Genomic DNA, 12835 nt, shown 5'->3' with positions numbered 1-12835 from the left:
TCATCACGCTCTCTAGTGTGGACCACTGTGCGAGTCTTCACTTTGAGTACCTCTCCGCATAAAATCAAAAGTTCTGATTGTCGCCTCATTCTGGAAGGGATCAGGCTTTGACACTCTTTGGAGATACTTTGGACTCTAGATGGAAAAGGTCTTCTTATTTTTTCATAATTTCTTTGGGACTTGTTATTCTTCCTTTTAAATGGCCCCAACCTCTCAAATATAGAAGTTCTTATAGTTGGTTCTCCAAGTCGATCAAAGACAGAAGGCCTTTTATTAGGATCAACGGGTTTATCTTCCATCGTCATATAGTTACTACTTGCTCTTCTAATGGAGATGCGAACTGGTGGGGGTTGTTTGAAACCCAGACCCTCACGTGATTGCTTCACCACATACTCATTATCCTTCATCGTGTTTGCTTTCCTAGTAGCTTTAGGTGGGAGCTTCCCTAGCTTAGATGGTTCATTGGGATCATATCCAGCCTTTGCAAACAACCTGTAAGCATTCGGATCAAAACCTTCATTTGTGTGTTTCATGGGGAGTGACTTATTTTGAGGCATGTTAGGGCCACAAACTTTTCCAGTAGCTTTGAAGATAACTTTATGGTATCAATTTGCTTGATAGGAAGGGTTAATTCTCTTAGTGCATCTTTTTGGAGGCTTGATAATTCTCCTTCATCTTTCTTCACTTTTGGGACGTAATGAAATAAATGACCTATTTTCTTGCCTATAGTTGCAACATTATTTTTGTGATCTTTCGAAACTTGGTATGCTTCTATTGTAACTTTATCTTCACTAGAAGCTTAGCCCTTTTGGACACGATATTATCACTTTTGGCCTTCGCGATGATTCTCCTTCATCTTTCTTCACTTTTGGGACGTAACAAAATAAAGGAGCTATTTTCTTACATGTAGTTGCAGCATTACTTTTGTGATATTTCGAAACTTGGTATGCTTTTATTGCAACTTTATCTTCACCAGAAGCTTAGCCCTTTTGGACACGATATTATCACCTTTGGCCTTCGTGATGTCATTAACTTTTACTCCCTTCACGATGTGGTTCTTCAAGTAGAACTTTGCATTAGCGAAGTATGCCTCGGCTTCCACGAAAAGCTTGTCGTCAACAACTATCTTCTTTTTGACTCTATCTTTATTATATTTCAAACATTGGTAGTAAGTTGATGGGACAACTTTGTTCTCGTGTATCCATGGCCTGCCAAGCAACAATGTATGAAGTCTTTGCATCAATCACATGCATCAATGCAGTTGATTGCATATCTCCCATGGTGATTTCCAGTTTGATAGCTCCTATGGCCCTTTGTCCCCCCTTGATTGAATCCTTGAATCATCAGTGGGCTTTCAAAAAGTTCTTCAATTGAGATGCCGAGTTCTTTCATTATGCGAATGGAAAGAATGTTAATTGCAGATCTGCCATCTATAAAGATTCTGTTTATCCTCCACTCGAGCACATAACCCACCATAAACAAAGGGCGATTATGGTGTCTCACCAAGTAGGAGATCATCTTCAGTAAAGGTGATTTTTGCATTACAGACATCTGCTTCTTGGAAGGAGGACTCAATAAGTCTATTGGACAGTGATGGAGGTGGTGTTGATGTGACTTTGTTCGTTTCCTCTTCTTCTTTATCAGCATTACAACACAAGTCCTTGTCATCATCATAAAAAATCCTCATGCGAAACCAACTTGGCAAGAATTCTCCCAAAGTCACCGGGTGGCGTGGCTTTTGGTGATAGTATGTCTCTATATCCACCTTCTTTGGGTTCTTAACCATTTATTGCTTCTTTGGTCTTCTTACCATCTTATTCCTCGTAGGATCGCTTCGTTGATCCTTTTTGCAGACTCAATTTATGGTGTCTTCGATGAATCACCAAGGTCCAAACTTCTTCATCAGGTTGATCAACTCGGACTTCGTCATCTTCCAACAATTATTCATCTTTATTTCCTTCATAGGTGCATATCTCAATCGGATCAAATGAGCCAAAGGCAATGGACACATGGTTTGTGTTCGGATTTTCGTCTTCAAGCTCGATCTTCTTTTGACGAGCGAAATCCATAACTTTGTCCTTGAAGTAAAAGAACTTTACAAGAGGGTAACCTACAAGCCGATGGTATCTGTAGTAATTCAGGTCATTATTTTTTCCAACTTCACCTGGCCGCTTCATCTCTGGTTGCTCAATAAGCTTTAGCTCGAGGAGTTCTTTTAATATTGCAGGCACATCGGAGTCTAGAAATGGGTACTCTTTTTCTTGCATCTCTTTGAGAGTCAACTTCTAATTTGCATTGTCTTGAGAGGAAGTTGTTTTCATACTCTGTTTCTTGCTCACCTTAGTAGTAAACTTCAAAGGAGAGGCATTGACGTTCATGGATTCTTTGCTTTCATTCTTGGGTACGAACTTGCTCCATTTCTTGACTTCTTGCTTATCTCTTCCCTTACGAGGTTCGTAGATAGGAAGCCCTTCATTTCCAGCAGAAGCCATGCTCAACTCCATATCGTGAGCACGGGTGTCAAGTTCTTCAAATGTCTTGGGCTTAGTTCCTTGCAAGATGTAATAAAGTCCCTAATGCATTCCTTGAATGCACATCTCTATGCCATAAGCTTTGCTTAGCCTATCTTTGCAGTTAAGGCTTGCATTCCTCTATCGGTTGATAAAGTCAATAACCGGTTCATCTTTTCGTTGGCGAGTGTTCGTAAGTTCCACCATGCTCACAGTACGCCTCGTGCTATAAAAGTGATTGAGAAACTCTTGCTCCAATTGGTCGCAACTACCAATGGATCTAGCCTCGAGGTCGGTGTACCAATCAAAAGCATTCCCCTTTAGTGAGCGGACAGACTGCTTGACAAGGTAATCTCCGTAAGTCCCTGAATTGTTGTATCTCTCAACAAAGTGCGCGATATGTTGCTTTGGATTTCAATTGTCGTTAAACTGCTAAAATTTGGGAGGTTAATAGCCAGTAGGCATCTTCAAGCTATCAATTCTTGCAGTATATGACTTTGCGTACGTGAGAAAAGACTTTGAAGCGACCTTATACTTATTTTTGATAGTTCCCATAATGAATTCCTTCAATTGTTCAATGGGAATTGATCATTCGGAGGAGACATGAAGTTCTTTGGCGGATGACACTTGTTTTGTTGGAGGATCAGCCTTCTCGTGGACTTCAGGGAGCTTTCCAGGTGCATGACTTGATTCTCCATCCATCATGATTTCAACTATGCCTGTCAATTTTGCGATACAGACATCTTGATCTTGAGCATACTTTGTTAAGCCATCCAGTGCCTTTGTCAGGTTTGCAAGTTGCTCCTCCATTGTCGAAGTGTTAGTCATCATTGCCTCCGTGATTATTGCAGATGAGGAAGAATAACCGAAACCTTTCCACGGTTTGAACTCAATTTGGAACATGTCATGTGACGAGATTGGCGTAGAGCCAACACTTAAAACTTCATCATCAGTTTGGGTAAGCTGACTCATGGTATTGTATAAAGTAAGTTGAGCAAGAGCTTTCTCCACAACTTCTGCAATATTAACTCTTCTCTCTGATTTGCTAGCAAAGGACCTTTCTTCTTCGGATGATGAATGTATCAAAGCATGCATTGGTGCAGCGACACTTGGAGTTCTTGCTGTCCCAAGACGCTCGCGTTGCTTCGGGTGATTAGCCCAAAACTCCACATAGTAGCGTTCAAGATACTTTCAACGTCAGAAGAAAACTTGGAGTCATCAACTTTTGAGTCGATCTTCTTTGAATCCATCTTAGTGATCTTGAATGTTGAGAGTTGAGAAGAGACGAGAGGTAGAGATGGTCCCACTGTGCGTGCCAAAATTTGTAACAACTAATTTTCGCTCCTGAAAAATAATAATCAAGACAAGAAATATAGCGACAAATATTATATTCGATTTCAAGTGATGGGGTTACAATCTCTAAAATATCTCTAAATCTAAATAGATGTAGTCCTCTGATTCTTCTCCTCGCGGATGATGGTTCAAGAGCTTGAGAGCTTGATCTTGAACTTGACGGATTTCAGATTTGTAGTACGTCACGAATAATTTGAAAGTCATCACGAACGAGGATTTGGTGTTGGGTTATCACGAACGGAAGATTTGAATCCGTCCGCCTATGATTTGAGTTCGCCTTTGGAATTTGACCACAGGCGACGATTGCAGATATGGGTGGAAACCTTGATGCTATTCTTCGGAGCTTCTATATCCTTTCCTTCTGCTTACTTTCTTGTTTTAGCCTTCTCCTTTGACCCCTTTATATAGGTGTGGGGTGGAGTAATCTCCAAGAAAATCCTAGTAGATCATTGGGCTTGAGGCTTATGGGTCGACCCATTTGATAAAAGACCAATTGACGGGCTAGCCCAATAATACATTGGACTTTTGTTTAAATCAATTCATTTTAGATTGAAATAATCGACCCTATTATACTAGCCCATAGTATCATTTGGACTACTATATATTTTATATATGATGAAATCCAAATTACTTGTGGGTTTAGATTTAATAAAATTCTATTTGTCTACTGTTTTATAATAGCTTATTTTTCATCTTATATACTTATCCATGTTTCACATTTTATCATTTATAAAATAATACATAAAATCTGTATAATATAAGGTTTATTTATATAATACATCACCAACCAACCGATGCATTAGTTATATTATGTATATTCTCACACACTCCTTTACCTTTGATTCTGTATGAAGTGAATCTATTTCCCTTGAGCAATAGCATGACAAAAGAAATGCATACACTTTTTTGGCCACTTTTTTTAGAAGCACACATGGGAGACAAAAAGGAGTAAAAAGCATGACTAATATGTACAAATGTCATCTTACGTGGAAATCCTATACAATCAATTATCACCATTACCTCTAATCTCACACCCTTTCTTTCCCTTTTTGTATCCTTTATTCTCAATTATGTTTATCTATTCGCTCAACTCAACCCAATTCCTACTTTATTGCTTAAACTCTAGTGACAATATTGTGTCTTATTACTTTTCGTTTGTTGTAGTGTTGGGTCTATTTACTAGCTATCGCTTTTGCTTTGTATCTATTTTTTGGTTTTCATGTTGTTGTTATTTTTCCTATGAATTTTGTGGTGGTACTGATATTGTCTCTTTTTGTATTCTTGAGCCGAGAGTCTTTAGGAAATAGTCTCTCTACTCGTTTAGGATAGGGGTAAAATCTGCATATACACTACCCTCCCCAAACCCCACTAATAAAATTTTACTGGGTCGTTGTTGTTGTTTCATTATCTATATTGCGTTTTCTTTAACCAACATAACAAAGAAAATATATGTCATCAACAAACAAAATAAATCTTTAAAAATTATTTTAAAAATGACAAAAATAATCTATTATATTTTGCGATAGGTTCAAAATGACATTTTACATATATTTGAGCATTTTTTATCAATTAAGTTTGTACAAAATTAACACTTTTGATCTCCGTTAAATATTTAATAAACTTTAGTTATTAAATTTAGGCAAAATAGGCTGACAGACACTTCTACTTATTTGCGTTTGTTATCCCGGTCCCTATACTCAACAAAGTGTTATCTGGACACTTAACCCTTTCACGGTCGCGTGTCTCTAAATCACATGATACTAGAATCCACGTCATATAAAATATGCCACATCACATTTTCTTTTTAATTTTACGTGAAAAAAGAAATAATACTTCTATCTTTTAATTTTTCTTAACTTTTTCTTTCTCCTCTAGTATCACCTTCTCCATCACTGTCATCTTGGCCACCAGATAACACCATAAACATTCTCCCAAAATACCTTACCTATATTCCATACCATTTTTCTTCTTCTCCAACACACATCAGACCAGCCATAGTAGCAACCCAATTTTTTACTTATTTCTCTATTTTCGACAATCTCCATTCGTTCACTCATCACTTCCCATCCATCTTCACGATTTCACTAGCTTCAAATCCCGTCTCTCCTCCCTTAAAATCTCGGTTCCCATAAAAAGGTTCCTAATATTACACTCCATTAGATTTGGGTAGATTTAACTTTATCCATACATAATAACAATCGTACAAGTACAATAAAAAATAAAGATTTCTATCAATCAAATTGCATAAATTTGCACTGAAAACAAACATTCATAAAGCAAAAAATAATGGCAAACAAAGAATTAAGTAGATTATGCAAAAGAAAATCAGATCTATCAAAAATATTTTGAACAAAAAGAAAGAAATGGGGAACGTGCTGGGGAAAGAACGAAAGGGAAGAAAAAAGAAATGGAGAAGGGAGGGGGAGAAAAAGAAAAAGAAATTGAATGGGAGAAGGGCTGGAGAAGACGGGAAGGGGGAGGGATAAGAGAAAAAAGGGGGGGGGGGGGGTAAAACAGAGAAAGAAATTTACTATGTTTATTTAATTTTTTTAAAAGAAAAAATTATTCTAAATTTTTATAATCACGCTCTTTGTACACGTGAAATATACGCATTTTGTACAACTCAGCAATTAAGTTGTCACATATGCATGATCAATGGTCAAAGGGGCTCAAAATACTGACTTTGAACAATTATAAGTGTCTCAATGAAACCTCATTGTATACAGGGATCGGAAAGACAAACGAGAGCATAAATACAAATATTTACTAGGTTATTCTGCCTTAAATTTAACAAGAATTATGAGGAAAAAAAAGATTGAACCTGAACTAACATTTGGAGGTGTTATTTTTTTTAGTTTTGGCTATTTTGATCTAGTAATCTTTGACCCAATACCTGCCAAATGGGAATTTTTTGACCGCTTGATGAAAATGTGCTTGTGGTCGAAATTCTTCCATCATGGAAGATGTACTTTGATGGTGTTGCTCGTCAAGATGGGGCTGAAGTCCTTTTTCTTACTTCTGAAGGAGAAGTGTTACCGCACTGCTTCACGTTGTCGAAACCTTGTTCCAATAATCTTGCAAGCGCTAGCTAGGTTAGGGTAGCACTTGCTAGAAAGCAGGTTAGACATGCGAGCAATAATACAAGCAAGCTAACACGCGGGGCGAAGTTGAAGGGGTCTTGCGCAACCTTTGACCCCTTCGTCGACAACCTCTCATTTGTTCGACTATTCGTGTGGCCTGCTGCGTTTAGGAATAAGAAGCCACACCTGGAAAAAGAGTGTAAAGCAGTAATCATGTTAAATTGTGTCCCTTATAAACGAGTATATATAGAGAGGGAAAGAGAGGGGAGGCAGCATAATGTAGTTTGGTGCAACTTTTTAGGTGTAATTTTTGATATTTTTTAAATCTATTTCTAGTGTGTGTTATAATTTTGAGATCTGACCGAATTTTTCCGCTTTTTATGGTTAAATCTTATTTCTCAGTATTTTCACTAAATTTAACCGCCAGAGTTTGTTAAATATTAGACGGAGATCAAAAGTGCAGACTTATAACAAACTTAAAGGACCAAACTGTCTATGAATATATTTAAGGAATTATTTTGAATCTACTCTAAACATAAGAGATTATTTTGTCATTTTCTCAAATATGATATACTTTGCAGAAAGTATTAAGCCACATTGTGTACGCTCTGTTTGACTTTGATAAGGACATCACTTGATTACTTGCTACCGTAATTTGTGTGGCAAGCAAATTATGAAAATGATTTAAGAATTTTGGCGGCTGTGATCATCCCATTAAAACCAAACAATCTTTCAATCGGGTGGTAGCTGAAACTACCACCACAGACGGAGGTCCCAGAAGAATCCAAAACATAGAAAAAGTCGAAACCTATTATTCTTGTCTTGATTCAAGAATCCAACCAAAGCCCAAAGATGTAACCCACCAAAATTCTCAAAGGCCAATCACGCCACAGGCTTCAAATTTCTAAAACCACCAAATTGCAATAAAATCTTAGGGAACTTGCGGTGAGTAGCAGGATAAGCCCCATATGCTGTGACTATCAAATTAAAGCTTAAAGAATAGAGATTTTAGGATCAGAAACTTTAGACAAAGAGGTTTCTGAACTGGGTTTCTCTCAAAAATGGCTGAAACTTGTCTTATGGCTTCTCATGGCTATCCGCCTTGGCTTTTATTCCCCCCAGAACAGGGCATAAGCAGGTTTTCCAAGGTAAAGCTTTCAACTTTGTATGTTTTGTAGGTATTTGATTTTGTTCTTGGTGTGTGTTGGTGAAAATAATTTGTAAATTATTTGTATTTGCATAATGTTGGCATGAGATGATTTAAATAGAGTAACGTGGTTAGTAAAGAAAGAGTGAAGAATTCATATAGCCGACCCCTACTTGTTTGGGATCGAGGCTTAGTAGTTGTTGTTATTGTTATGTGTGTTCGTGAAAACAATTCTTTTGTCGAAGTTTACTTTGGCTGGTACTGTTTATAAGCAAAGTAGTATTGGTATGATTTGGGCTCGAGTAGAGCGGAATGGTTATGGAGGATTCATGTAGTTGATCCCAACTTTGTTTAGAATTGAGGCATAGTTGATTGATTGATAGTATGTGCTCTCTTATTGTGGCTGATTTTTGTGTTAATGTCTTTTTGTTTCTGTCCAAACCTCCGGGCTTAGGGTAAATGGGTTTATGTAATTTGATACGGGATAATAATATGATCATCTCTAACAAGTTAGATTGGATGATGTAGTTTGATCTAGATCATCCTTCTTTTATTAAAGTGACGGAATTAGATGGTGTTAATGAGTCCAGTCATAGACTCACGGTTCCTCTTTCGGGGTCAGGTGGCAGATAGAATCCGGTAGCGGGTACACCTCTTAAATATATGTACAGATTATTAACAATTATTGTTATAATAATACACAGACACGCGCAAACATACACACACACACACACACATCTTTCTGCTTCCATTTTTAGATTCCAGAATATGCTAAGGTGGTTGACATGAAAAGATGAGTAATGCTATTTTCTTTTCTTCCTTGCTTCCTTCAAGCCTGGAGTGCAATCAAAAGTTGTTGTAACACTTATTATCCAGCTCTAAAGGAAGATATCCTGTGCTTATCATCTTGTTGTCCTACTCCAGTCCTAGGACTAGGAGCATATTGCAATTAGAGTTCTAATCGTTTATGGATCTGGTGTAATGCTGGGTTCAAAGTGACTTGCACTTGAAGTCGCTTAAGTATTTCTGAACTTCTTTAATTTTATGCTTCCTTGTGTATTCAAGCCCTTCTGCTGATAAATATTCGTCTCTATTATTGAAGAAATGATGAGTGACCTGTAAAGAGTGGTCTACACTGATCAATTGACCCCCGAACTACTTAAACATTATCCTTTCTTTCTTATTGCAGGAAAGTCTCCCTTTTCTTCCCAGTCCTGGAGCAACCCAAGATATGGTGAAGTTAAGTTGTGCTAGCCTAAAGGTGAATCAGAGACTGGATTTATGGAAACCAATTAGTATGTTATTGGCGGGCAATCACTTTGTCAGAATCCAATCAACTATTAGGCGGCCAGAACTCGTAGATGTGCAAGGTTCATAACTCACACTTCCTCTTAAATTTTGAGTTTTAATTTAGTGATGATCTTAGACTGAATCCATTATTGTTCATGAAACTGCTCAAATCTTTTAAATACTGCATATGCTGATGACGCCTATCTTTTCCCGCAGACACTCAGTTGAACTCGGTGCTCTTCAGCTTTGGTATTGCTGAACAATGCACAAGGCAGGAGAAGATTTGGAAGTACCTCATGTCTGGTTCAAATGATGCAGAAAGCGGTGGAATAGATACGTCTATACTCTTTGATCTTGTGGGGCCACTGGCACATGCGGTGGACATGCATCGACAACAATTTGCTTCTTATCTTGAACAACAGTCTCATGATGCTATGTCTCAGCCATCTCTTGTTTATCCAAGTTGTTCACTCCACCTCTGGGAACCTTCTTTAAATGCGGTAAGCGACCTAGGACTCGGGAAAACACTTCATTCTAATAGGCCTCTATTAGTTAATGGTGCTAGTGCCAGGGTTGAGATGAAGGACATACTTGCTATTATCTCTGAGTTCTACTTGTCAAAGGACTCAATGAAATGCACAAAGCAAGCGATGCTGGTTCCTTACTTTGACAGGTAGCAATAGTTTTCCTTTTGCTTAACACCTCTTCTAAAGTTTTTATTAAGTTGGGTGGATATGACAAGTCTTTTCCCGTTCATGTGTTCATCTTATTGAAATAGAACTTGTTAGACCTTTCTCTTCTGTATTACTCTTCTTGATTGTGAACAGTGTAGCCCATAAATGCATTCTTTCCTCTCTGCATACCTTAGGTCTGCCGTTGTACAAAGTTTGTCACTAAATATAAGAGAAATAATAACAACAACAATCACACACTTACTTTGAATGAGAAATAGTTAGAGAGTTAAAAGGAAAACCTCTACCATTATGAACGGATATATACTTGGCATATATCATCCCAAGTCATAATTACAATGATGCTATCAAGATGATAATAGCCAAAGGACTACGGGAAAGGATCATACATATGCACTGATTAACCAAAGGAGTGTACAAACTAGTTTAGAAGTGTAAAGATGTCCTAATTCAGTTAGAGGTCCTAAAACCGAGGTGATTATATTAGGCAAAGATAAGAATCTGAGCATGTAACCATTTGATCCTATAGGATTGCGTGCCCAAAATACCCTGGTTTATGTCCATTTACCCTGAGGTGCTATGCTGAGGGTTCAAGACTTGCATCTCCTTGTAGATGCTTCTTGCGTGTTGAGATGGGTTGTAGGAGGTGTTTTACTAGTTGTTGCGATCTATATGTAATGAAACTATTTTAAGCTTGCTTCATCATAGGCGCAATGAGCCAGCTTTATACTTGTCAAGGAGTTATCAGAATCTGTTGGTTTGAACTATAGTTTAGAGAGGTGAAATTATGATATGTTATGCTTCAGAAGTTGGTTAGACAAAAGGTCAAAGGATGATCAATTTTGTGAGATTGGGGATGTACCGAATGGGTGCTATTAGCAACTGGCTTTCTGCCCCTTTGACCTAGGCTTAAATGGGCACCAGGGGTGCTTTTTCAGTCATGTTCAGTCATTTGCTCTAGAATAGTATTTCTGTATGCAAGAAATAGCTGTCACTGACTAGTGAGGTTAGCTATTCACCAAACTAAAAGTTTTGTTTAGAACTGACAATGTTGCATCTTTGTTTGATAGATTGACTGTAGCCCCTCAAGGTTTAACTTAAGTTGTTTGCTGTGCAGATGCAGAATGTCAAAGGCTAAAGGTGAAAGTTCTGCTCAGAAGCTTGACGTGAATGCAGCATCTATAAGCAGGTATCTTATGCATCTCACGTGAAATTTCACATGTACTTTGTTTTCTTAGCTATGTTTTTTTATCTAATGATGTTTTAATATGGAAATCTAATTCATAGATACATTTAATCTATGATTTGAAGTTTCACTTTTTTGATCATTTTTGATGATTATTTGACTGGTAACTCTAAGCTGACCTCAAATCTTAGAGAACAAATGTTAGCGGAATATGTTAAGTAAGAAAAAAATAGCTAAATAAGGTAATTGGACAAAGAAAAAGAGTTTATTATTATGGAGATAAACTATGGAAGCATATGTTCAGATGGATGTATGATCTAGGTTTTCATATTAGGCTAATTGATTCTCAACTCTGCAGTAGTTCTGTCTTTGGTCGTGGAGCTGTATCTCTACTTGAAACGTCTAACAAAACCACCTCACAATGACTTGCATATTTCTGCTGGAAGCATTCATAGTTACTGCACATAATGAAGAGGGAAATGGATTCAAGGATATAGGAGCCTTATCACAATTTTCAGACACTTTTTAAATGAATTTGAGCCATGTGAGGTGTTTGCTGTACTTGGCATATTTATAGGAGGAAAAAAGTTTCAGCAGCAATCTGTTGCATGAGCATTAAATTTCGTGCTATTCTAGTTTATGCTTCCACAGGGAAAATCATCCTCTCTCACATATTTATACTTTCTTACAGTCCTCAGAAAACTAAGTACCAGACATCAACCCAGAAAAGAAGCAACAAAAAGGCAGTTAAAGAGCAAGATATTTACAGAAACAATTATCTCCATGCATGCGAAAGCCTTCTGTCCATAATGGTTGACAAGAAACGGCATGGGAAAACTGCAATACTTTCATTGAAGAAATCGGGGCCTCAACTACCTTACATTCTGACCAAGTTCTCAGCTAGCATTGCTGGAACCGGCATAGCTGTCCTTTTCTCTGTTGCCTGCAAACTAGCTTGTGGTAGAATTGCCTTCTCTACACCTAAACTGTTGAACACTGGTTTAGGCCTTGGACTTGTATGGCTCTCTTGGGCTGTCAATAATTTGAGGGACACCGTTGTTGTAATCAACAGAAGTCCAGGCAAGTTGGATATGGTAGAAGAGGACATGATGAATAATCTGGACAAAAATGTTAAGGAAATCTACTTCAGAGCTGCAACTTTGTTAGCAGTTGTAGTGCTGAGGCTTGCTTGATTTCAAGAACACAAGATTTAGAGTGTAAAGATCAGGGCAACTTGGGGATGATATTAGTAGTAGCTGGTTTTGGGACGTCCAATTGTAATATAGTATCTGAGCAGACGGAAATGGATTTTAACTGCACCAAATATATATGTAGTGAGTAACATAGCTCAAGCTTTTTCTGCTCATCAGTTTGTGTTGTAGCGGGTTGTCTTGTAAAATGATTTGAATAAGGTGAGCACAAGAGTTTTGAGCTATTGGGACCATAAGAAAGAGTTTTGACATTATATTCAGGAGCCTAGTTTTAATACATTCAGACGAAGTTGCATAACTTATTTTGAGGCCACAAAAGGTTGTGCTTATAAGGTAAACATCTTTTCCCTTCAGGCTGCATATTCT

General features: G+C 37.7%; 1 protein-coding gene across 1 annotated transcript; it reads left to right on the top strand.

Moving 5' to 3' along the window:
• The first annotated feature begins 7579 nt into the window (after nucleotides 1-7579).
• LOC104224985 (uncharacterized) lies at nucleotides 7580-12723 on the top strand. Its single transcript, XM_009776726.2, has 5 exons — nucleotides 7580-8091; nucleotides 9280-9460; nucleotides 9597-10053; nucleotides 11190-11261; nucleotides 11950-12723. The coding sequence occupies exons 1-5, from the start codon at nucleotides 8005-8007 to the stop codon at nucleotides 12449-12451; spliced, it is 1299 nt and encodes a 432-aa protein (XP_009775028.1). The 5' UTR covers nucleotides 7580-8004; the 3' UTR covers nucleotides 12452-12723.
• The last annotated feature ends 112 nt before the right edge of the window (nucleotides 12724-12835 follow it).

The sequence above is a fragment of the Nicotiana sylvestris genome, chromosome 9, assembly GCF_000393655.2.
Source record: "Nicotiana sylvestris chromosome 9, ASM39365v2, whole genome shotgun sequence".
NCBI lineage: Eukaryota > Viridiplantae > Streptophyta > Magnoliopsida > Solanales > Solanaceae > Nicotiana > Nicotiana sylvestris.
This window is presented reverse-complemented; position numbering and strand designations above follow the sequence as displayed.

Coding starts and splice junctions, on each gene's coding strand:
- LOC104224985 (XM_009776726.2), top strand. CDS start 8,005: ATGGCTGAAACTTGTCTTATGGCTTCTCATGGCTATCCGCCTTGGCTT. Junction 8,092..9,279: donor GCATAAGCAGGTTTTCCAAG/GTAAAGCTTTCA, acceptor TTCTTATTGCAG/GAAAGTCTCCCTTTTCTTCC. Junction 9,461..9,596: donor AGAACTCGTAGATGTGCAAG/GTTCATAACTCA, acceptor CTTTTCCCGCAG/ACACTCAGTTGAACTCGGTG.